This window comes from Lepisosteus oculatus, chromosome 27, assembly GCF_040954835.1.
Source record: "Lepisosteus oculatus isolate fLepOcu1 chromosome 27, fLepOcu1.hap2, whole genome shotgun sequence".
NCBI lineage: Eukaryota > Metazoa > Chordata > Actinopteri > Semionotiformes > Lepisosteidae > Lepisosteus > Lepisosteus oculatus.
Window position 1 is genome coordinate 3,519,843 of NC_090722.1, and position 20,415 is coordinate 3,540,257.

A 20,415-nucleotide genomic window follows, 5' to 3' on the forward strand; every position below is an offset into this window, starting at 1 on the left:
CGTGTGGCAGGGGGGAAGAAATTGAGCGTCGCGCAGGGCTCTGAAGAGACCGCCCCGTCTCCAGCGGCGAGGGGTCTCACAACTGCGTCTACCCCCCACCCCCATTTTTAATGTAATCTTTGTTGACATTTTTTTTGGCGGGGTCAGCTTTCCAGGTCTGAGACAGAAGTTTCCCCAGAGTCCAGAAATCTCGCCCCTGATGCCAAGCTCCCGGGTCGGGTCAGCTGGCGCCGCTTACCCGGGCTCGGGTTGGACCTGCGGCCTGGCCTTCGTTAGCCCAGCCCCTCGGGACACGCCAGGCCGGGCCGCGGCTCAGACGGGCCCGGCCCGGGTGGATGGCGTGGTTCTGTGCTGCCTCGGCTGCTGGATTTCCATTGCCTTCTCCAAAATGCCCTCTGCCGCCCCTGTGGACTGTGTGATCTGGGCACGCCACCCTCCCTGGAGCTCCAGGCTGGTCTGCTCTGGTCTGCTCTGGTGTGTGTGTGTGCGCGTTAGGACAAGCTAAAGCCATGCAGAAACTGGGACTCCCATTGCACAGCACTCCAAGCCAGTTTCAGGTTTTACGGCTCACGAGACTGTAGGCTGCAGCAATCCCAGCAAAACAGGAACGGCCTTTTCCTGCTTCTTGTGCCTTTTGTGTGAAGAGACAGATGCAGCGTCAAAGTAGTGCCTGATGTGCTAAGTGTGGCACAGATCTAATTTGCGAAGGCACTCGCAGCTCGTCAGGGGGTGGTGGGGGGTTCGCCTGCCCTGCAGGCACGGAGGCTTTCCCTGTCGGGTTGCTTTCCACCCCCCGCGGGTTTCTGTGGGAGAGAGCACCAGCCTGGGCTGCTGATGGAGCTGCCCCAACGTTTTACCTCGAGCTCCGCTAAAGAAATATGCAAATCTTCAGGTTGGTTTTTTTTTTCTTCTGCAGCTCTAACTGACTCTTGCGGTGCGCGTCGGGACGTTTGAGTCCACGCCGCGCCGAAGGCCGCGGGGGTGGAGCTCCTCTCCCGTGTCGTCAGCGGGAGGGCGTATGTGCGTCTGCTCGCAGTCCCTTTCACTTTGCCGTTGTGGGAAAGTGAACGTCTTCAGAACAAGAGTTTCCACGGCGAGGTGGCTGTCCCAGCCTTTTCCAGCCTTGTTCCAGACCCCCACCACCCTTTGTGTAAAGTGCGCCACACCTGAAGAAGGCCCCATGGCCGAAATGTTGTGTTTTCTTTCTTCTCTTTTCAGCAGGGAATAAACCCATTACTTGCCCAACCTGAACTACTCTTATTAGAAAGTCGTTAATGGACACTTGCTCTGTATTCGTTACCTGGCCACCTGTGAAGGTGGTAGCGAGACTGCTGTAGACGAGCAGTCGGTCGCTCAACAGTGTGAGAACGGACTGACCAGGGCTCCGATTGGTGGGATTTCTTGGCGGGGGTGCTTCTGAAACAGCACAGGCAATTATATCCTCATCCTTGTGAAATCCTATGGGGATGTACAGATCAAGCTAGCTCAGTAAGCTTTGGGTTGATGAAGGGCTTGTTTGTAACCAGACCCTGAATTCGTGGGGCGTGTTAGGATCATGACAGCCTGGTATGTTAAAAGCTCCGAGGCCCAGGAGTGAAATATGGAGGGAATGCATTTCATTCACCAGTCAGCATAATGGCATTTCTAACCAGGCCTCCTTCAACAGGGAGTGTTCCTGCGCTGCTGGCCGTCTCCGCTAGCCGGATATTCACCCTGGGCGTGCATGCACCGATCATGCGTGTTGGGCGGAAGAGACACGCGTGTACACGCGCGCTCACACACACACGCATTATTCACGCACGAGGCCGGGCCCGGCGCTCTGCAGGCCCTGAGCACGAGCGTGATTAATTCCCTCACGCTGGCGCGTCTGGGCTGGCAGCCTGGGCGCTCATGCAAGAAGTGAGCCACCGCACGCTGGTGCACGCTGGTGGCCAAACAGGCCACACGTCCACAGCATGCAGGGAGGCAGATGACCCCTCCCAGCCCGGACGGTCAAGTCGCGGGGCAGCCGAGCAAGTGTCGGAGTGGTTCCATGTGCATCGGAATGGGATTCAAGCAGGGAATTCTAAAAATCGCATGTATCCTGATTGCTCCAAACTTTTTTAGAAATGCCATTGTCTTGTATTGTGCTTAGCTACTGTTTATATAAGTAGTAATGCTGAATTCATGTTAAAATGACTTGTTATTTAGGAATATAGGTTTTAGAAGGAATGGCTTTGAGTGTAGTGGAGTGTTTTGTTTTTTAAGAGGTCGGTGTGAATTCTGCCTCCTGGCATTGTGAAATGGTGAGAGCTCATAAATATTCATCCCCTTAATATGCATCCATCAGTGTGGGTTCCTCATCTTGACTGCTATGCCTGGAGAAGCTAGTGTGTTGTCTCGAGCAAGGTAGTGATTCTCCTCCAGGTTTAATTTGCAGGTTCCTGTTTCTTAAGATCACGTCCTGAGCTGGCAAGGGTCGAGAGAGGAGTCAGGGTGACAAACGTTGCTTTACAACTTTTGAGATGTTTTTTTTTTTACTTGTTACCATACATTTAGATATTGTAGAGCATGTTTGCCCAGCACAAAATTAATTAGCTATCTCTATAGCTCGCGTAGAACCCAGCAGCACGATTGGAGAGGCTGTCGGTGCCGCTGTGCCACGCGGGTCCGCAGTGCCCAGTTTGATTCCACCCCCTGGCACTGGGCTGGGTGGAGTTTGCACGTTCTCCCCAGGTTCCCAGGTTCCCTTCTGGGATCTCCCACCCATTCCCGTCTGGAGTTCTTAGCCAATTGCAACCCCAGCTCAGTCCCGGTAGACCGGCCAGGTTTTAAAATAAGAATAATCCACATAATTCACAGGGCATTTCATGCATGTGACCTGCATGTCTTTTCCTGTCCTTGAATGCTGGTTTAAGGAATTCTTGACCTTCAGTTAAGAGCTCTGTTTGATCTCTGCTCATGGGGCCCCTGTTATCCTGTGCGCATTGAGCCAGACTTCCATGCAGCGTCGTGACACCGGCACAGGTTACCGAGACCAAGAACTGTCGTCACAGTGAAGAACTGCACCTCCAGCCCTGTATCCGGGTCAGAACCAGTCGGCTTATCCTGTGTTCTTTGATTTCGGATGCAGGTGCTAAGGAAACGTTATTCATGTCGGGAGAAGTTTGCCGTTTCGGATTCAAGTAGTTGGTTTGCCCGCAGTTTGTGCGCGACGACCTCAGAGCCCAGCTGCGCAAACCAGGCATTAATTTTCTGGCTGCATTTTTCCGGCTCTTTCTGTAGAGAGTGAGCTCTTCCTCATGTGGTGTGTGTGTGGTGTGGGAATCTTCATGGGCTCTGTGATGTAGGCGATTTTGATTGTGTAGGATTATTTAACTTTGCAGGGTGTGTCTGCTATGCTTGTATTAGCTCCTCTAGGTCTCTGTCCTTTTTGTAGACCTGCGTATATTTTTACTGGGTGTCCTGTAGCTATATTCTAGGCCTAAAATACCCCCCTCTCCTTCCGCGTGAACATTAGTACAGGGGCACCTGCGAATTGAATTTGACACATCCTTTCTGCTTCAGTAGCTTTGCCATGATGCTTTACATGCACGCCCACTGGCCAAAATATGAGGAACCCCCAAACCAAATCAGGTTTCTGTTTGCAGGAAGCATACACCTTGAATAGGGTTTGGGCCCATCTTCCATAGGTTCTGAAATGCAGTTAGTTCCTTTCTGTCCCTTCAGACAGGGTGGTCTTCCTCTGAGGCTGTGATAGGGGTGATGTTTCCCCAGCTTCTCCTGTCCCTGAAGTTCACTGCCACGAGTGAATTCGTCCCAGTGCCATCCCAGTGAATTTGTCCCAGTGTCGACTGTTTTAGACGAGGAGAATTTTCCCAGGAGATCCAGAATTGCTATGCCGAGTTTTAGATTTCGAGTGAACATATTTCATACAGCCCTTGTAAAACTGTGTCCTGAACTGTTTTTAGATTGGGCCGACATGGTGGCACAGGGGGCAGCATCGCCACCTCATAGCGCTGGGGCTCAATTGCTTTTGCTTTCAAATCCAGACTCCAAACCTATTTCTTCAGACGGGCTTTTATTCAATTGATGTCCGCGTGTGCTGCCCCTAGCATCAATTTCTACATTTTAAACCCCTTGTTTTTAATTATGCTAATCCTGTTATCTCCTCTCTTTTTTTTTTCTTGCTATAAAGCCCTCCGAGAAGCTACTTTTAAAGGCGCTTTCTAAAATAATTGATTGCTATCCCTGTGCTGAGTTTGTTCTCCCTGTGTTCACTAGGGTTTCCTCCCACAGTCCAGAGACAGGAAAATTGGCCCTGGTGTGAGTTTGTGCCCTGCAATGGACTGGCGTCCCATCCAGGATGTAGCCTGCCCTTTGGCTCATGGCTGGCAGGAAGAGGCGCCGACTCCCCCACAAGCCTGTGTTGGGGAAAAAGCAGTTACAAAATGGGTGGATGAATGTTTTTAGAATGAGCAAACATCCTGGTTCACACTTACAAAGCACCCGTGGCATTTGGAATTAGTGGTGGGAAGTTTCATCTACCCATTAACTTTAGGCTTTTAAACACTGGCTGGAGTCTTATTGTTCTGATGTCAAGCCAAGCTGTAGTATCCTGGCAAGTGGGCTCTAGCTGTTGGGTTCAGAGGCCTGAATTATTCATCAGGGCGTCCAGACCGTTATGGCAGGGAATGGTGCCCTCATCCTGGGGAAATCCTCTTGGGGGGGTAGTGGGGTTGGGAGTGGACTGGGGGGTTTTTATCATAATTGCCCCACACACCAGCTCCCCGGGGGGGAGGAGAGCAGAGTGATGGAGCCAGTTTTGGAGACCGAGGGTCCTCCTGCAGGATCCGCTTGCTTCTCGGCGCGGTCCTGTGGAAGCTGGAGTGGCGCCGTCCCGGGCCCAGCTTGACGGACAGAGATGCGGGTTTCGTCCTACGGCCTCCTGGCCTATCGTTGTTCTTGTTGGCGATCGTTGTTCGGTGGCGATCTTTCCAGCAGCCGGATTTCTCTCCGGGGCTGGTGGAAGCGCGCGGGGCCCCAGAGCCCTCGCCGTATTGGCGGCTGCGTCAGCTGTGCTTGGGTCTGCCGGGCGTGCACACGGGTTCCAGCAGACCCCAGGGGTGGACAGTCTCGGGAGAGGCCTTAAATAACCACTGCCCAGTATTGGCACAAGGAGCCTTTAAATACAGCGTGCAAAGGGACTTGTAGCGTTTGTCTTCTTAACAAATGCGTCTTGCTGTTCACTTTTCACCTTGGCTTAGAGTAGTGTGTTCGCGATTAGCAGCCGAGGCCTGTACATGACACAGGAGAGCTGGGTAAAGTGACCCCGTATTCTTACCTGTGTGCAATATGGGCGTGTCCGCATGAGGTGTGAAGCTGGGCGGTCCGGTGGTTAAGGCAGACTCTTCTCAGGAGGAGCCTGAAGCCCTCGGCCGTACCTCAGCGGCTCCTCGCCTGCTGTGAGCTGTCTTGTGGGCTGAGATGTCAGACGCAGCTCTGGTGGTGTGTGCCCCAGTGGTGGAAGTCATTGTCGTTGCCATATTTCATCTTTTTATTCCGTGCACAGCAGGTGTCCTGCTCATTGACTCTTCATGAATTGTTTACCGAGACAAGAGTGGGTGTGTGTGTGTGTGGGGGGGGTGTTTAACACCTAGCACAAAAGGGAGGAGACCCCAACCCCTGCTGCAGCCAGTTTAGCCCTGTGGTTGGCGTGCAGCGAGCTGATGTGGCGTCCCCCACGCTGGTCGAGTCAGGAGACGCCTGCTGACCTCTCTCTCTCTCTCTCCACCCCCCCTGCAGGATGGAGCACCGGAGCGAGGAGGCCCTGCGGCTCGGCCTGATGAAGCGGGGCCTGGAGCCGGCCGAGGAGCGGGACCGCGAGGAGGCCCTGGCCAAGCGGCTGAAGATGGAGGGCCACGAGGCCATGGAGCGCCTCAAGATGCTGGCCCTGCTCAAGCGCAAGGACCTGGCGGGCATGGAGGCCGGGGGCGTGGCCGGGGGCGGAGTCCTGGGCGAGGCCAAGGCCGGCCTGGGGGCGGGGTCCGGCTCCGTGGGCGGCGGCGGTGGCGGCGGCGGGTACGAGGAGAAGCTGAACGGCAGCCTGAGGAGCGGCGGCGGTGGCCATGGCGACCCCCGGGGGGGCGGGGCCAAGGTCGGGAAGGAGAACATGGGCGACGAGCCCGTGGACATGAGTGCCCGGCGTGGGTGAGTGCCCCCTGGTGGTCGCATGCAGAACTTCAGGCTTGCTGTGCAGGCAGAGGGACACCAGATCACACCTAGCTTGCGCCCCCCAGCATCTTCACAGGGGGGGTGTTCAGTCAGCAAAGTGCCACACAGGTCTGAAAGAGGGCAGAAACCTTGGGCAAAGCCCCCTGTCGCTTCAGTTTGCTTAGCGCCACACTGTGACATAGCGCTTAAGCCCTGGTGGGGTTGTGGGTTCGAATCCCAGAACGTGAGCCAGTTCTCTCACTAAGCGCCCTGCTGTGTAAATGGGTATTGTCACTGGAAATCAGGGGTTTCTCACTTGCCTTTCTTGGTTAAATAAGGCTTTAATTTCGGGGCGCCAAGCTCAGTTTTGTTGTCATAACTTCGGCACACGTGCCCCGGTGGTGGATGCGGCAGTTTACCGCGGTTATTACTGTGAGGTTTTTGTGTTGAATGTGCTTGAAGAGCCCACACAGGAAAAGACTGGGGTTTTGAAGTTGACACCTTCTAGACAGTGTTGGAAAGCAATAGAAAAGGGCAAAGTATTTTAGGCTCTGTAGTCAAGTCTACAATTGAAAACAATTTAGAAAATGGCGTTCAGTTTTGGTTGCCTCGTTACGAGCCAAAGATGTTGCTGTTCTGCAGTCAGTCCAGAGAAGAGCAGCTGGTTGCATTCTGTGGTTTTCAATAGTCTTCAATAGAGAAGATTATGAAGGATCCCAGCCTCACTATTCAAAATCCTCAAAGGCACTGATCGGGCACTTCAGTTGGGACTTCTTCCCAATGAGGAGTGAAATTCAGACCAGAGGGTGCAGGTTGAAACTACATGAAAGTTAATTGAAACCAAGAGCAAGTGGCACTTCTTTACACAAAGAGTGTTGGGAGTGTGGAACAAGCTACGCAAGCTGTGTTGTTCAGGCTGATACCCTGGTTTCCTGCAAGACACAGCTGGATGAAATTCTGGGATCAATAAGGTCTTTACTACCTGACAGGGTAGATGAGCTGAACACTATCATTTATAACCTTTATGTATATAAACATAAGCTGAATTAAGCAAGAAAAATAAAGAGAACTGCTGGTTTGCTTTAAAAGGGCGTTATTGAGTTACAGTGGAGAAGGCACAACTTTTAATGAGTCTGTTAGAGATTCTCTCATTCCACAGAGAAATCCAGTACTGTTAGTTTTGCCCTGCGTCTCTTAAAAGCTCTGCCAGTTAATCAGCAAAACTGGTCACCCTCTCGGATTGTCAGTGAGGGTCTGTTTTGTTCCTGGATTTCCTGTTCTCGTCAAATACTTCCAGACAGGAATGGGTTTAAGGTTCCACCTGGAGAATTTAGGATCTGGTGAGCACTGGCTCGTATTCGCCCAGATATGACACGATGCTCCGTTCAAGCCAAGAGGAGAGTCAGTGCCCCATCTGTGATCAGAATTCTCAGAACCGCTGTGCAAAAAAAAGTGTGATGCTTTTATTTTCATCTCAGCGATGAGAAAGAGAGGGATTTGTGTCGTTTCTGGCTCTGGGTGAGCCGTGAGGTTCAATGGTCAGGTTGAAACTATGATATCGTTACCCCTGAGGTTAGACTGGGCAGTAAACCTTCAAGCCAGCCTAACGGGCAGTGCTAATCTTAGACCCAGAAATACGAATGCACATTTTTTTTTTTTTTTTTGCTTCTTCCCCACGGAGAAAGGCTTTATTGGCCTTTTCTGCCATTGAGAGTGATTGGATGGGGAGCTTTTGTCAGCAGAGCGATGTTCCTCCTTTCCATTCTGGTCCTGTGGCTGCCTTTTGGAGAGAAGACACTCTTGTGTTTGGAGTGTGTCATTTAAGGCGGCGTTCAGCCCTGAGGACCTCCTCAGAGTGAACACATCAGGCACCTCAAGTGGAAACGAAGTGGAAGTGCATTTAAAACTCGGTATAGCAGGCACTGCTTTACGCAGAGAGTTGTGGGAGTGTGGAACAAGCTGCCCAGCCTTGTGTTTGAAGCCGATAACCATAATTCTTTCAAAGGTGGATGGCTAGGATCCTGGGATGAATTATTAACTATGAACAGCCAAAGCTTGGACTACATGGAGTGCTCTCTTTTCTCGTGTGTCCAGAGAGCTGCATGTGTGTTTCCGTACATTTAAATAAAGCGAGTTCTTGCGCTTTGTGTCGGTGGGGACCTCTCTCGCTGTGGGCTCCTAATGCTGACCACCCTCCCCTGTGGTGATGAGGCAGTAGCTGCTGGTGATCTGTCTCGGAGGACAGATGCTGATGTCCTGCCCCTCTCTGCACCCAGCATGTTGCTCTCCTCCCGCGCAAGGTTAAGAGGAGGAGAGCAACATGCTCTCATGGGGATGCAGTTTCTGAAGCTGGAGAAAGCAACAGAAGAGCCATTTCTGAAAGCAGGAGTTGAGATCCTTTTTTATTTTCCCCAGGCAATTCTGTACTCCTGTGGGCTTAGTTTCTTAGACCGGCCTAGCTAACGATCAGAGCAGAAGCGAAGATTAATTGACGCGGTCTGGTGCGGTAAAAATAGGGGGCGGGGGGGTTCTTCCCTGTCAATGTGGAAGTTAAACTATAGCTGCTTCCTTTTTTTTTTTTTAAACCTCCCATAATTGGAGTCTGCCTGAGACAGAAGAAGCATGCTCCCTGCCAGTTTGACTTCTGTGCAGTCCTTTGGAAAGCGCGATGAGAGTTGGAGTAGGGACACCCTTGTAGGTGTAGCTTGCTCAGCAGGCAGCCCTCATCCATCGCGATTTACAGTCTTGAAAACATACGTTGCGTATTAATGCAATGATTGCTTTGTGCGGTAACAGTAAGGTTATCACCGAATTAACACACAAAGAAAGCTAGCACAAACAGGAAATGCAACGCAGACATGAAATGAAATCATGAGCACCTTATCTCCGACTCGCCCAGTGTGTGTGTGTGTATATGCTGATTCTTCGATGCAGTGGAAGTACTGAATCCTATGGGACTCTGAAATCCTTCCCCCTTCCTCACTGGCTCTCCCAGGGCGTTTCCACTCGGACTCCATTTGGAGAGCTCCACTTTTTTGAGAGCTGATGGTAAAGGTCCGCTTCACAGCTCCTCTGCTGTTGCTGTGAAGAGGGGGTTAGTGTTGAATAACTGCTTTCAGAGTCGCCAGGCCGGTCTTAGTGAGGAGGCTGCTTAGGGTGCCACAGAAAGACCCATCTTGTACATATCGGAATCTCAGATCTTTGGGTGAATGGCTGAACTCCATATTGGAGGAAAAAATCTTTAGATGGTTTAAAATCCCTTTCTGTCGGAGGTTGTCGGAGATGAACCTGTTATGTGCTGGGGGTACTTATGTTGGCTGTCTTGGTGATCAGCTTCCAGGCGCACCATTACGACAGTGCTACCAGGCTGATTTTCAATACTGATGGCTGTTGTGGCCCCAGAGGGCAGTGCAGTCTCCCCTGCATGCTGTTGTCGGAGTTTGAGGGGGCCGATCGTTACATCTGAGGGGTAAAGGGAGACCGATATCAGGGAGTCTCTGTTCCATCGGGAAGCTGGGGTCTGCTGGTGGACAGTCAGGCTTGGTGCCCGAAGGCCGGCTCCCCGCGTGGCCGACTGGGAAGGTGGGCTCCCAGAGGGGTCCTGGTTCCGCAGGCGGATTGAGCCGCTGGCTGGGGGTCTGGACGCGAGGCCAGGCAGCGGTGAAGGAGGATCGGGGTGTCCGACAGGTCGGGGTGGGGCAGCGGTCGTGATGCACGGGGGGCGTCTCTCTGATCGTCGTCTCTCCCTCCCCCCCCCCCCTCAGTGACCTGGACCGCGAGCGCCGCACCCCCTCCCCGGACGTGATCGTCCTGTCCGACAACGAGGCGTCCAGCCCCCGCGGCTCCTCCCGGATCGAGGAGCGCCTGCGGGCCGCCAACGTGGAGATGTTCAAGGTACGAGAGAGAGGAGCCCCCGCGTGTTCATCACATGATCTCACATTTATCGGAGTGGGGGAGGGTGGGGTCTGTGGAGTCGTTTGATCTTCGAGTCAGCAGATCGTTTTTAATACAACAGGTCTAAGCCGGCAGAGCCCTGCCGTGTGAGTCATGACTGCATGCAGTCGTGACGCATGATCTTGTCCTCCCCGCACAATACCAAGCACAAAAGGGAGCAGACTTGATCACAGCACTACCTGGTTTCTCTTGCTCCTTGACAGCTATGAAGTGCCTGAAATGCATGCAGGCATGATTACTTCCCTCTTGCGCTACAAGTACTGGGGGCTGGTGATTTGAGCTTTTGAGCTGCTGAGAAAATGGTTCATATCTTTTTTTTTTTGCCTTTCCCATAATGCACCCCCCTGGGTGTGTCTCGCTCTGTCCTCGTCTCCTGGCGACTCCGAGTCTCTGTCCCCCCCCCCCCCCGCCGGCGTGCCGGCCCAGCCTGACGGTGTCTGTGTCCCCCCCCCCCCCCCCCCCCCCCAGGGCAAGACGGGCGAGGAGCGGCAGCAGGTGATCAAGGCCCTGCGGGAGGAGCTGAGGCTGGAGGAGGCCCGCCTGGTCCTGCTGAAGAAGCTGCGGCAGAGTCAGCTGCAGAAGGAGAACCTGGTGCAGAAGGTCAGCCCCGACCCCCGACCCCCGACCCCTGACCTTACCCAGCAGCGCTGGGAGACCCTAGATCAGAGCGCCTGCGTTTTCAGCTAGCATTTGAAACGAGCGCCCCAGAGAGGGCGACCCCACATGGGCACACGGAGCAGATCAGCTCATTGCCGAAAGTGTTGGTGTCCTTCCCAAATTTCCCCCCTGGCCTTGACCCATCACGGCCTCCTAATAACCCCCATCTCTGAACTGGCTTCATCACTCTGCTCTCCTCCCCACTAATAGACTGGTGGTGGCGGAGGGGATCCCCATTACTTGGGCTGGGAATGCGATATCAATCTTACCCTCTTTGGAGATGGAGTTATTTGCCCTTGTGCTTAGGACTGTTGTCATGCTGAAATGGGAGGCTAGAGCCTACAGCTACCAGGTGAGATATGAGTCCAGAGCAGTTCTAAATGCACTTTTATTTCCCCCAGTCACGTTTTTTGACATGGACGTGTCAGGGTTATGATTTGCTCGGTGTGCCTGCAGGCTCATGCCCGTCTCTCTCCCCCCAGGTGCCCGTGGTCCAGAATGCCCCCTCGGCGGTGCAGCCCTCGCCCGTCCACAGCTCCCAGCAGGGCCAGGCCAAGCTGCCCCCCCGGCCCGCCCTGCACGCCAGCGACGCGCACGGCCTCCGGACGGTCCCGGTCAGTATTTTAGCTTCCGAGTTCTGAGCAGGTCCTGCACTGGGGTCGTTAAAGACCAGCGCAGAGCAGCCACAGCCAGCCGCCATCCCTCAGGTCAGTCCTCCTCTTACCCAGTGACGCCCCCCAGTGCATCGGAGCACCATGAGCTGAACGCAACATCTGCTCCTTGAGCGTTATATGTAGGTACGCCTTTTAGGAAGCACCAGTGCAATGCCTGGCACAATTTAGAGATGGCATCCAAAACGCAGACAACCCTGGATGCTTCACTTGATGAGGATGAATTTTTAAAAAGATTGCTTACGTCTTAAAGGGAGACATGTGGATAGAAACCAAGTGCAGGAATCACCAGGGAGTTATTAACCAATTTTACGCTTGGGTTTTCCCCTGTATTCTGAGATTGTCAGCTGTTCAATTGTCCCTCCCTGGCCTGTGGGCTTTCCTGTGAACCCCTGAGCTGGCCTGCTTTCTGAGCCCTATAGTACTGCCTCTTGACTCACATGCGCCCTCTTGTGGTCACAAGGGGTATCGCAGACCAGAATGAGTGGATACCTTGGAGCCTCCTGGGTACTTTTCCAATGGCTTGATTCTTGCTTTAACACCGAAGATGAGGCCTTCCTCGGGGAACACGGGGGCGCCGAAAATACTTCAGCTCCCATTTTCGCCGTTGACACGGGGCGAGTCAATTAAGCAGTAGTTTAGCGTGACCTGCGCCTTCGCGAGGGAAGGGTGTGGATTCTCACGGGTTTTTGCCTTCTCTGCACCTGCTCCCCCAGGGTCACACGGTCATCCGGTCGGCCGCCAACGCGGCGCTGCCCCAGATGATGATGTCCCAGCGGGTGATCGCGCCCAACCCCGCCCAGCTGCAGGGCCAGCGGGTGCAGCCCAAGCCGGGCATCATGCGCGCCTCCGCGGCCAGCGTCAACTCGGGCCTCGGCTACCAGCAGGTACCCGGCTGGTCACCACTCCGGCTCTGTGGATCGCCATCTCCCAGAGCCAGCAGTGAACACACTCTTGACTGTCATTTGGGTCCTTTCTTTCTTCTTGGTAAACTAAGGAGAAAGAGTTAAATAACTATGGGAATTTGCATCACAAATTACTGCCATGTTGAACAAGTTAGCTATGAGCCTGTAGACCTTCATCGTTTTCAACCTCTTTTTGGTCTCCTTTGAAGACCTGAAGCTCTATTTCAGATCTTCTATAAATGCCCCCTGCTGTTCCTTTAATTCAACACTAAAACGTTAGAAACCTCTACATTTGTTCACATTTCTTCAGCTGGGGGTTTTAATCGGAGCAGTCCGGGACTGCAGCAGCAAAACTCCAGCTGAGATTCGAACCTGCAACCTTCCGGGTCTCAGACCAGAGCCCTGACTGCTGTGTCACGCTGGGCGTTTAAATATTAGTGGCCTTGAACTGGATTCTAACTTTTGTTGATCCCTCCTGATTCAGCCTAGTTATTTTTTACAGCACTCAAGAACTGGGCTTCCAGGCCAAAGTAGGGAGTAGTCTGTAGTCGAGCTAAAATCTAATGGTGATTTTTGGTTGCATCACTGCAAATATTTTTTTTTCCCCAATGTAAAAATGTGCACATGAACATCGAGGCCTGGATTTTTTTAGTAACTGTCCACTTACCTAAATGACGCTAGAAGATGTGGTAGATCCGTATCTGACGTGCCATTAGGAACAGACATCAAACAATTGTTTATTAGTTTTATACACTTTAAGCCTAACTAATATGGTACTTAATTGTGGGTGTGTGTAGCCATCTAAGATCAATCTCAAAAGTAATAATACTATTTGTCTACGGTACAAGACACTTAAATATATTTAGGCATCTCTTTGCTTGTACATCATATGCATTCGTTGCTGTGTATCTTAACATTGATTTCACAGTAGGAGTGAACTTACTTTGGTAGCCTTTTTTCATTTTATTGCTCTCCATTTTTGACTCTGGTGTCTCCTTGTCCTTCAGCCCTCCAGCCAGCAGGTGGCAGCCTCCCAGCGCTCAGGCTCTTCGGCCATCTACATGAACCTAGCCCACATGCAGGCTGGGGGAGTGGGCGGGGTTGGGGCTGTGGGCGGAGTCGGCACAGTGAGCCCCTCCCCTCTCCCCAGTCCGGGCTCCGCCCTGCCCGAGCCGGTCAGCAGCCAGGCCGCCGCCAAGCTGGCGCTCCGCAAGCAGCTGGAGAAAACCCTGCTGGAGATCCCGCCGCCCAAGCCCCCCGCCCCCCTCCTGCACTTCCTGCCCTCGGCCGCCAACAGCGAGTTCATCTACATGGTGGGGCTGGAGGAGGTCGTGCAGAGCGTCATCGACAGCCAGGGTGAGGCATGCTTAGCTGGCCTGCGGTTTACGTGGGGGGGGTATTAATCCCCAAATCGACCCAGAGACAGTGGTGTTGCTGAAGATGGTGTTGCAGGAATTATTGTGAAGTCTTAAAGCTGCCATATCACCCTGCAACTCACAACTGGCAGCCCCACTGAAGCTCAGCAGGTGGGAGCCTGGCCAGTACCTGGATGGGAGACTCCTGGGAAAGCTGAGGCTGCTGCTGGAAGAGGTGTTAGTGGGGCCAGCAGGGGGCGCTCACCCTGCGGTCCATGTGGGTCCTAATGCCCCAGTATAGTGATGGGGACACTATACTGTAAACAGGCGCCGTCCTTCGGATGAGACGTAAAACCGAGGTCCTGACTCTCTGTGGTTATTAAAAATCCCAGGGCGTTTCTCGAAAAGAGTAGGGGTGTAACCCCGGCGTCCTGGCCAAATTTCCTATTGGCCCTTACCAGTCATGGCCTCCTAATAATCCCCATCTATGAATTGGCTACATCACTCTGCTCTCCTCCCCACTGATGGCTGATGTGTGGGGAGCGTTCTGGCGCACTATGGCTGCCGTCGCATCATCCAGGTGGGGCTGCACACTGGTGGTGGTGGAGGGGATCCCCATTACCTGTAAAGCACTTTGAGTGGAGTGTCCAGAAAAAGCACTATATACGTGTAAGCAATTATTATTATTATTATTATTATTATTATTAAAGCTGCCCATTCCTAGTTGTGTGCCTTTGCCCACCTTACTGACGCATTTACACAAAGAGTGGTAGGAGTGGGGAATCTCGTGATGAGATCCTGTGATCAATTGACTGCTAACAACCAAATGGGCTGAATGGCCACTTCTTATTTGTAACTGTTCTTACACCTTAATGTTCTTGACTTGCTGGTCTTGGCTCTTGATATAGTGGTGTGTGCACAGGTACAGCTGCTGGCTATATGGCTGAGCATAGTGAAATGTATCACCCTGTAACTCACAATGGGCAGCCCACTGGAGCTCAGCAGGTGTGAGCCTGGCCAGTACCTGGAGGGGAGAGTCCTGGGAAAGCTGAGGCTGCTGCTGGAAGAGGTGTTAGTGGGGCCAGCAGGGGGCGCTCACTCTGCAGTCTGTGTGGGTCCTAATGCCCCAGTATAGTGATGGGGCTCCGTCCTGACTTTGTGGTCATTAAAAATCCCAGGGTGTTTCTTTTAAAAGAGTAGGGGTGTTACCCCGGTGTCCTGGCCACATTCCCCCTGGTCTTTTCCCATCATGGCCTCCTAATAATCCCCCTCTCTGAACTGGCTTCATCACTCTGCTCTCCTCCCCACTGAGAGCTGGTGTGTGGGGAGCGGACTGGCGCATCATCCAGGTGGGGCTGCACACTGGTGGTGCTGGAGGGGATTCCCATGACCTGTATAGAGCTTTGAGTGGAGTGTCCAGAAAAGCGCTATATAAATTTGAGGAATCATGAACAGTGAAACAGTGCAGTGAGCTCCAGACTATGGCTTGGACGTGGGCGCCACCTGGTGGTTGTGTTTGGTACTGAACGGTGTTCTGAATCCCAACAGGTAAGCTGCGAGGACCCCTGTCCAGGATGGACCCCTTCATGTGCGCCCAGTGCAAGACGGACTTTACCCCGCACTGGAAGCAGGAGAAGACTGGGCGCATCCTGTGCGAGCAGTGCATGACGTCCAATCAGAAGAAGGCTCTGAAGGCGGAGCACACCAATCGGCTGAAGAATGCCTTCGTCAAGGCTCTGCAGCAGGAGCAGGTCAGCCAAGCCTGGGCTTCATCCCTTTGTTGGCAGGAGATGACGCGGCATATCTGGCGCCCTCTAGTGGCTGCGCTGTAAAATCGAAAGATGACGCCGCATATCTGGCGCCCTCTAGTGGCCCAGCCAGTCAAAGCGCAGGTTGAGTCCTGCCATCCATCTGCGACTGGCATTCCCCGGTATCAACCAGGCCTCACGGGCAGTCGGGCTACGATCAGTCCAGCCAGGTCCCTCTTGGGGCTCCTGCAGGCTAGCTCGGAGCATCTCCAGTGCCGATGGACTCTGTGGGTGGGCGTGTCAGAGGAGACTGTCCACGTCTCCTTCTCTCCCGAGTGGGGAAGAGGGCATCGCTAGGGTGGGATAGGAAAGTAATGTCAGGGGCGATTTCAAATTGAAAACAATAGTCTGGATAAATGAGAAACAAAAGTTATTTGGCGGTTTTTATTCTTTCTCTTGCTTTTGTCATTTGTCTCCTGTGTAAAAAAACTATTACATAAAGCATCACACTGAATATTCCCTATTGGGTACTTGTGATTAGAAGATAAGGAAAATTGACTAAGAGCCAGTGCATAGCTTTTTGTAGTAGCTATATGCACAACTTAGATCACCTTCTTGTTAATTTGAAAAAAGTAATCCCTTACACTTGTAATTGTAAAGAATTTAACAGCCTTGTCATACACTGTGTATTATATCCCCCCAGAAGTATTTCTGACTGCATCTCTACTCGATGTGACTGGCCAAAGGTCTAGTCCTTCCAGAATGTTCTGTTTGAATTGATCAAATTGGAATTTTAAATCTGCAGCAAACAATTTAAAGAGGTTTTGATGGAAAAACAAGTGATCCCAGTCTTTGCCGTAGTGAGATCTGAGAATAACAGAATAATAATTCTCACCATAGTGAGAATAACACGTCTAGATTCAAAAGCTGAAATCAGACACTTGGAACAAATGCTGTAATTTTGTTTGGTCTCGGGATTCCATTTTTTCAAAGTGTGATTTCCATTCATACAACAGATGCTTTGGAAAACCTCAGCCTTTAACGCCACTGCAAGCTTTAAATAGAACTAATTCTACTGGTATAATGGTGTGTGCGTTCATTGACATCTCCCTCCTTAGTCAATTAATAAGCAATTCACATGTGTTCAATCAGCAGTAATTAAACATGATGTCATGAGCCAAATAATCAATGTAATTCAACATTTCATGTGCGGAGTTAAAAATTCAGTTATTTCAGAGATGCATCCTGAAACTGAGAAAATGATCTTTTGCCATTCATTTGGACAGAATCCATTTGCATCTCAAAAAGCTCTTGTGTTACTGATGACAATTGCAGTGAACCCAGTGTGTGGGTTGTAATGTGGAAATTGTCAGGAGGAGCTTAGTTTCCAAACCTCAAACTAAAATAACAGTCTCCATTTTGGAAAAAGGCAAACCCAGCTTCAGAATTGCCAGTGAAACACAAAGCCAGGACACAACTAGAAACTCTGAAGAAGGGAATTTAGAACCGAGAACAGGAGGCTCTTCTTTACACAAAGGGTGGTGGGGGTGGGGAAAAAGCTGCCCAGACATGGTGTTGAAGCCGATACCTTGGCTTCTCTCCAGACACATGGATGGGATCCTAGGATCCGTGAGGTCTTTACTACCTGTCGGCTCAGATGGGCAGAACGGTCTCTCGTTGTAACTTTGTTCAAGTAATTCAACGCTATCTGAATAAACCAAGATGAAATAAAGAGAATTGCTGATTTGCTCTCAAAGGATGTTATTGAGTTACAATGGGACAGACGTGACTTTAATGAAGCTGCTAGAGACTATCTGATTGCACAGAGCAATCCAGTGCTGCCTTTTTTCAGTACTTTGCCTCTCTTTGAAGCTCTTCTCTCCCGAAAAGGAGTTAACTACTCACTGCGAAACAACGGGTCTCCTCTCGTCTTGTAAGAAAAAAAAAAGACGTTCTAGTACACCAGAGAACGTGGCTGAGGAAGTAAAATGCAAGTTGATGCCTCGTTTTAGACCGAGTGATGTAATTGTGCATTGCAATTGAGTTGCCCCAGCTCCCCGCCCCCCCAGGGTGTACTGACCAACGCGGGGTGTCTTTTCCAGGAGATTGAGCAGAGACTGCAGCAGCAGGCCGCCCTCTCGCCCAGCTCGGCGCCCGCTGTGCCCAACGTCAGCAAGCCAGAGAGCATGATCCGACACCACGCGCTGAGACAGGTACGGGACCCCCTGGGTCGAGGGGGCAGGGCGGCAGCTTGTCCAGTTTGCGTCTGGCCAGCCTGAGCCTGTGGATTCTCAGTGTCCACCAGCCGATAGCTTTTGGTTGTCGCTCAGACGGAGCTCTTATTTCCTCGGGTGAAATCCTCAATCCGTTCTTCTTTGATTAGTGCTGCCTTGCAAGTGAGGAGTAAGGAAGTGGCTTCATGCCTGTGCAGGGTGTAAGAACGTACCTGTGACGGCTGGCTGTGGCTGGACCACAGCTGGACAGGCCAGCTGAGGGCAGGCTGAGCAGTGTTTTGTTAGCTTGAATTCTTTGTGTGCTGAGGACTGGGTGCAGGAGATCAATTGAAGAGCTCAGTCAGCCTCTGGGATCTGGGAATGTGAGTGGAAGGAGGCGGGAGATCCTCTGGGATCTGGGAGTGGGAGTGGGAGGAGGCGGGAGATCCTCTGGGATCTGGGAGTGGGAGGGGAAGGAGGCGGGAGATCCTCTGGGATCTGGGAGTGGGAGGGGAAGGAGGCGGGAGATCCTCTGGGATCTGGGAGTGGAGGGGAAGGAGGCGGGAGATCCTCTGGGATCTGGGAATGGGAGTGGGAGGAGGCGGGAGATCCTCTGGGATCTGGGAATGTGAGTGGGAGGAGGCGGGAGATCCTCTGGGATCTGGGAGTGGAGGGGAAGGAGGCGGGAGATCCTCTGGGATCTGGGAATGTGAGTGGGAGGAGGCGGGAGATCCTCTGGGATCTGGGAATGTGAGTGGGAGGAGGCGGGAGATCCTCTGGGATCTGGGAATGTGAGTGGGAGGAGGCAGGAGATCCTCTGGGATCTGGGAGTGGAAGGAGGCGGGAGATCCTCTGGGATCTGGGAATGTGAGTGGGAGGAGGCGGGAGATCCTCTGGGATCTGGGAATGTGAGTGGGAGGAGGCGGGAGATCCTCTGGGATCTGGGAATGTGAGTGGGAGGAGGCGGGAGATCCTCTGGGATCTGGGAATGTGAGTGGGAGGAGGCGGGAGATCCTCTGGGATCTGGGAATGTGAGTGGGAGGAGGCGGGAGATCCTCTGGGATCTGGGAATGTGAGTGGGAGGAGGCGGGAGATCCTCTGGGATCTGGGAATGTGAGTGGGAGGAGGCGGGAGATCCTCTGGGATCTGGGAATGTGAGTGGGAGGAGGCGGGAGATCCTCTGGGATCTGGGAGTGGAAGGAGGCGGGAGATCCTCTGGGATCTGGGAGTGGGAGGGGAAGGAGGCGGGAGATCCTCTGGGATCTGTCTTGGGGATCTCTCCGGAGGTGAAGATGGATGTTCTGTGACCAGTCCTTTCCCTTCTCGTCACTCTCTGTCGGTGTCCCAGGCTCCTCAGCCGCAGGCCTCTCTCCAGCGCAGTATCTCCAGCTCTGCCAGGGGCGTCCTGTCCAACTTCGCCCAGGCCTCCCAGCTGTCGGTGGCAGGCGGCCTGCTGGGCATGGCGAGCAAGCGCAGCAGCGGTGGCAGCCGGGCGCAGCACGAGAGCCGGCGCCAGCTCTACAACATCCCAGGTGAGAGCGCCGCCCTCCTCTGCCCCGTGTGTGGAGAGGGCAGGTGGGGGATGCAGGTCAGACCCTGGAGGACCAGGCTGTGGGGTTAGTGGCTCAGCCAGGGCAGGCGCCAGGCGGGTCTGTGGGCTCCGATCTGCGCGGTGTGACTGCTGTCTCAATTCAGTTCACACCAAGGGTACCCCAAATCACTTCACAATGCAAGTAACCCTACATGTGGTGAATACAGAACAGAAAAGACCAGAAGACAACAGGGGACAGGAACCAAAAACTCCTTAGTAAGGAGAAAAAAAAACCTCTAGGGGTCCAAGGTCAACTGGCTGTCCAACCCCTTTGGGCATGCTAGCATTATACAATTAAAAAAAAAGGATGGAAATGAATGAGGGTATTAATTCATCCATGCAGATCTCTGTAGACCAGTAAATTCCTCCTAAACGATAGCTAAATCCACGATGTCTCTCTTGGATGCTGCATCACTGCCATGGATCCAACTCAGATGGTCCCCAGCCAGGGCGCCATCCAGACATGTGGGGAGGAGAATAGGATAGTCTGGTCAGAACAGGTGTATCTACCTGGTGGGCCAACACAGAGACACACAGTGGCTGGGACAGCAGCACCAGCAGCCATGGCTGCAGCAGGCTGTGATGTAAAAGGTGTGAGTAGGCTAGGCTGAAGTCATAGGTCTTCAGTCTGGATTTGAATCCTGAGATCGACTCGGCATCCCGAAGATGGGGTGGGAGACTGTTCCATACACTAGGGGCCCTGTAACTAAAGGCTTAACCACCAATTGTTATTTTATTAATGCGTGGAATATGAAGATGACCTGGATTCTGTGATCTAAGCAGGCGACTTGGATGGTAAACATTAATAAGTTCCATTAGATAGACAGGTGCCTGATTTCTGCGAGCCTTCTAAGTAATTAGAAGGACTTTGAAGTCCACCCTGTACCTGACAGGAAGCCAATGAAGGGTCTCCTGAGTGGCAGGGCTGCCCGGCTGGGCGTGGTGCCCACCAGTGAGCTGGCCGGCTGGGCATCTTGGCATTTCTGTGCAACAGTGACTCCCTACATGCAACTGGGCGCCCGTGACCTTCGGAGGGGGGGGGCATCAGTGAGAGCTGCCCAGCCCCTCTGGTTGACACCCCTGGTGGAGAGGGGCTCTGCAGAGCAGCCAGCGACAGGTCGAGGGGTCA

At 52.8% G+C, this 20,415-nt stretch overlaps 1 protein-coding gene across 2 annotated transcripts in view; it reads left to right on the forward strand.

The window, feature by feature from the left end:
• gatad2b (GATA zinc finger domain containing 2B) overlaps positions 1 to 20,415 on the forward strand; it is a 48,673-nt gene that overhangs the window by 21,977 nt on the left and 6,281 nt on the right. For both annotated transcript variants that reach the window (XM_069184687.1, XM_015336695.2), the window contains exons 2-10: positions 5,785 to 6,189; positions 9,957 to 10,086; positions 10,615 to 10,746; positions 11,286 to 11,417; positions 12,191 to 12,361; positions 13,387 to 13,735; positions 15,283 to 15,485; positions 17,585 to 17,695; positions 19,044 to 19,227. In XM_069184687.1, the coding sequence (XP_069040788.1) occupies positions 5,786 to 6,189; positions 9,957 to 10,086; positions 10,615 to 10,746; positions 11,286 to 11,417; positions 12,191 to 12,361; positions 13,387 to 13,735; positions 15,283 to 15,485; positions 17,585 to 17,695; positions 19,044 to 19,227 (1,816 nt within the window). In that variant the 5' untranslated portion in view covers position 5,785. The remainder of the gene's footprint in view (positions 1 to 5,784; positions 6,190 to 9,956; positions 10,087 to 10,614; positions 10,747 to 11,285; positions 11,418 to 12,190; positions 12,362 to 13,386; positions 13,736 to 15,282; positions 15,486 to 17,584; positions 17,696 to 19,043; positions 19,228 to 20,415) is intronic.